The 2,910-nt window shown below is 43.0% G+C and overlaps 1 protein-coding gene across 1 annotated transcript in view; it reads left to right on the top strand.

Annotated features, from left to right (window-relative positions):
* Positions 1–1,575, top strand: part of opn8a (opsin 8, group member a) — a 20,880-nt gene extending 19,305 nt beyond the window's left edge. Inside the window, exon 4 of the mRNA XM_032543637.1 lies at positions 1,034–1,575. Coding sequence (XP_032399528.1) covers positions 1,034–1,423 — 390 coding nt within the window. The 3' untranslated portion in view covers positions 1,424–1,575. The remainder of the gene's footprint in view (positions 1–1,033) is intronic.
* Positions 1,576–2,910: the final 1,335 nt, after the last annotated feature.

Raw genomic sequence — 2,910 nt, forward strand, 5'->3', positions numbered from 1 at the left:
GTACAAGGCAACAAAATGCAGTTTAGGTCTAACCAGAAGGGCAATAGAACAAGTGAACAGTGCAGGGCTTGAACCGTGCAGTAGATCATGATAAAATATTAACTATGTTATATTAATGTTGCTTTACAAATTATGTCCGTTTCACAGCTGACAGTCACATTAACCTTCTGAACGAGGGCACCCAGGAGCCAAAGGTCAAGAAGATGTTAACCTGTAATGGATTAGATTGACACATTTCTTGCTAATATTTGAACAACTCTCATGTCTCCATGCTAAAAGGAAGCTAGAGCCAGCAGGCAATTAGTTTAGCTTAGCGGGAAACAGCTAGCCTGGTTATTTCCAATTAAAAATAATGCCAGTAAGCCTTCCTCAAAATGTCAATCAATATGTAATATCTTCCAGCTGCTACTAGCATCTTGTCATCACTGGTAGATGCTAGGCAACCAGTGAAAACTCCAGGAAGTCAATGGCTTGGTTGAGAAAGAATCCTTGAAACCACAACTTGACGTTTCTGTGTATGTATGAATTTAACAAACAAGTGCTAATTAGTCAATTTTAAATGTTTTTTTTGTTTCACTTTGGACACAGCTAGGGTAGCTATTTCCCCTGCTTTCAGTCTAAATGCTAATTTAAGCTAATTTCCCAATGGCTGGCTCTAGCCCAGTGGTTTTAATGTTCTCAGCAAAACAGCGAAGTCAATCAAAACTATGTTCATTTGGTACTTTAGTGAGGAATAATGGCAGAAGGATGATGTACTGTTTAGTAGGATAGACTAAAATAGCATGGAATAATAATGAATAATGAATAATGAACTATGCTATACTATTTCTCTGCAATGCACTCTACTAAATGTCAAACTATAATTTTATGATTTTCTTAAGTCAGCAGGTGGCTCATTTTGGTGAAAAGTATTTTTCCCCTCCTCTCTTGTCAGCCTTTCTCGCCTCCTTTACTGATCAGGCACCCCTCTGGTTTTCTTTTCTTTCTTCCTCCCTGCCCTCCCATGTTCTTTTATCTGCTCTTCTTATTCCAGATGGCTGTGATGATCAGTTCAGGTTTCCTTATCGCCTGGACCCCCTACGTGGCTGTGAGCTTCTGGAGCATGTTCCACTCTCAGAACCAGGACCACATGGCTCCAATCATCACCATGTTACCATGCCTCTTCGCTAAGAGCTCCACCGTATACGACCCTTTAATATACTTCATCTTCCAGGGTACCTCCCGGCACAAACTCATGTGTTGTTGCTCTCATCGGGCCACTTCATCTGCTGAAGGAGAGATGCTCGGAGGTAAAATGGTCAAAGGTTTAGACTGCACCAGTTTTGAAAAAGAAACTGATGAAACCTGTGTGGGTCCAATGGGAGCTTCGGACAAACAGTCTGGGAGTCAGATGATGACACTGACGAGTCTCCATTCTTCTTGAATCCCTTTCTTTCAATTGTCATTGAAGGAATTTCCTGTTTATATGGTAAATATAGAATAGAGTACAGACATCTATGCTCATTCATGACTCAATGCATCAATTAAGGTATTTCAATCACCATGATTTCTGAAGTTTTTTGCTTAGTAAGACAGAAGATGGGATAAAAGTAGGAAAATTTGTAGCTAGACCAAGCCTTAGGATAAACAGGGAGGAACTCGCTTGCTCTATCCAAACGTCACCTTTTAGGCGCACAAATAAAAGAATTGTATCTGTTACCTTTATTCTTTACAAAAACAGAAGCAATGAGAGAGACTGTAGACAGAGAAGAAGGTGAAAATATTATTTTGTTACCTTGGCTATCCATCAACTGTGCTAAGTTTCCTAATTTCCAGTGTACGTGCTGCATAGTTTATCTCAAACCAAACACACATGCTTGCTGGTATTTCAAGCAGAAAGTCGTACCCCCATGTTAAGCATATTTGGTGATATGAGTAGCAAAGCCATGTTATCGTGCTTATGTAATGACATCATATGAGAATGTGTGTATGCGTACTAAAGGATGGATACCCGACCCGAGCCCGACGGGCCGGGCCGGGTTCAAACAGATTTTTAGAAAGGATGCTCGAGTTCGGGTCGGGCTCGGTCACATCAGCGCGATAAGGCATTGAACATTTTGAATTTAAAACAGCTTATTATGTAGGTAATGGCGCTTGTTGCCCCGTGTGCATTGATGCGCTCATCTGTTGACATTTCCCAATGCCTTCCTACAATTGCTTAATAAAAGCGGGCTTTCCACACAAACAAACGTACATGTGTCATTAGTATGAGAAACGAATGTGATTTTAACTGTGTCGGGCTCGGACATAAATATCTTAATGCCTGTCGGGCTCGGGTCGGGTTCGGTTACTGCTCTGTCGGACGCGGGCCGGGCTCGGACAGAAAAATCTGGCCCGATCCGCACTCTAATGCGAACACAGGAAAATGCTATTGAGAGCATGTACGCTGAATAAACGGTCAGTTCCTGGACCAAAGAGACGATGGCGGTCTGTCATTTTTCTCCCTTGGGTGCTAGCTAACCACTTTGGTGGCTGTTATATCGATAGACTGCTGCAAGAATGATGAACGCTCCAGGTCATGGGCCCAGGTCAAGGGCCCGGTCACGCAGACCAAAGGTGGTTCAGACTCTTTTTTGACGGTGATGAGAAAAATTACAAACTCTGGGAAACGAGGTTCCTCATGCATATGGGGTTGCGTGGCCTCAGAGAGGTTATCCTGGTGGATCCGCAGATAGATGAGGAAGGCGAAGCGGCTCTCGCGGAAGACGAGGCAAAGAACAGAGAGGCATAAGCAGAGCTGGTGCAATGTCTGGACAACAAGAGTTTGTCATTGGTAATGAGGGATGCAAAACGTGATGGAAGAAGAGCACTGGAGATTCTCCATGAGCACTATGCGGGAAAGGCAAACCCCGTGTTGTGAGTTTGTATTGT

The sequence above is a fragment of the Etheostoma spectabile genome, chromosome 18 (assembly GCF_008692095.1).
Source record: "Etheostoma spectabile isolate EspeVRDwgs_2016 chromosome 18, UIUC_Espe_1.0, whole genome shotgun sequence".
Lineage (NCBI taxonomy): Eukaryota > Metazoa > Chordata > Actinopteri > Perciformes > Percidae > Etheostoma > Etheostoma spectabile.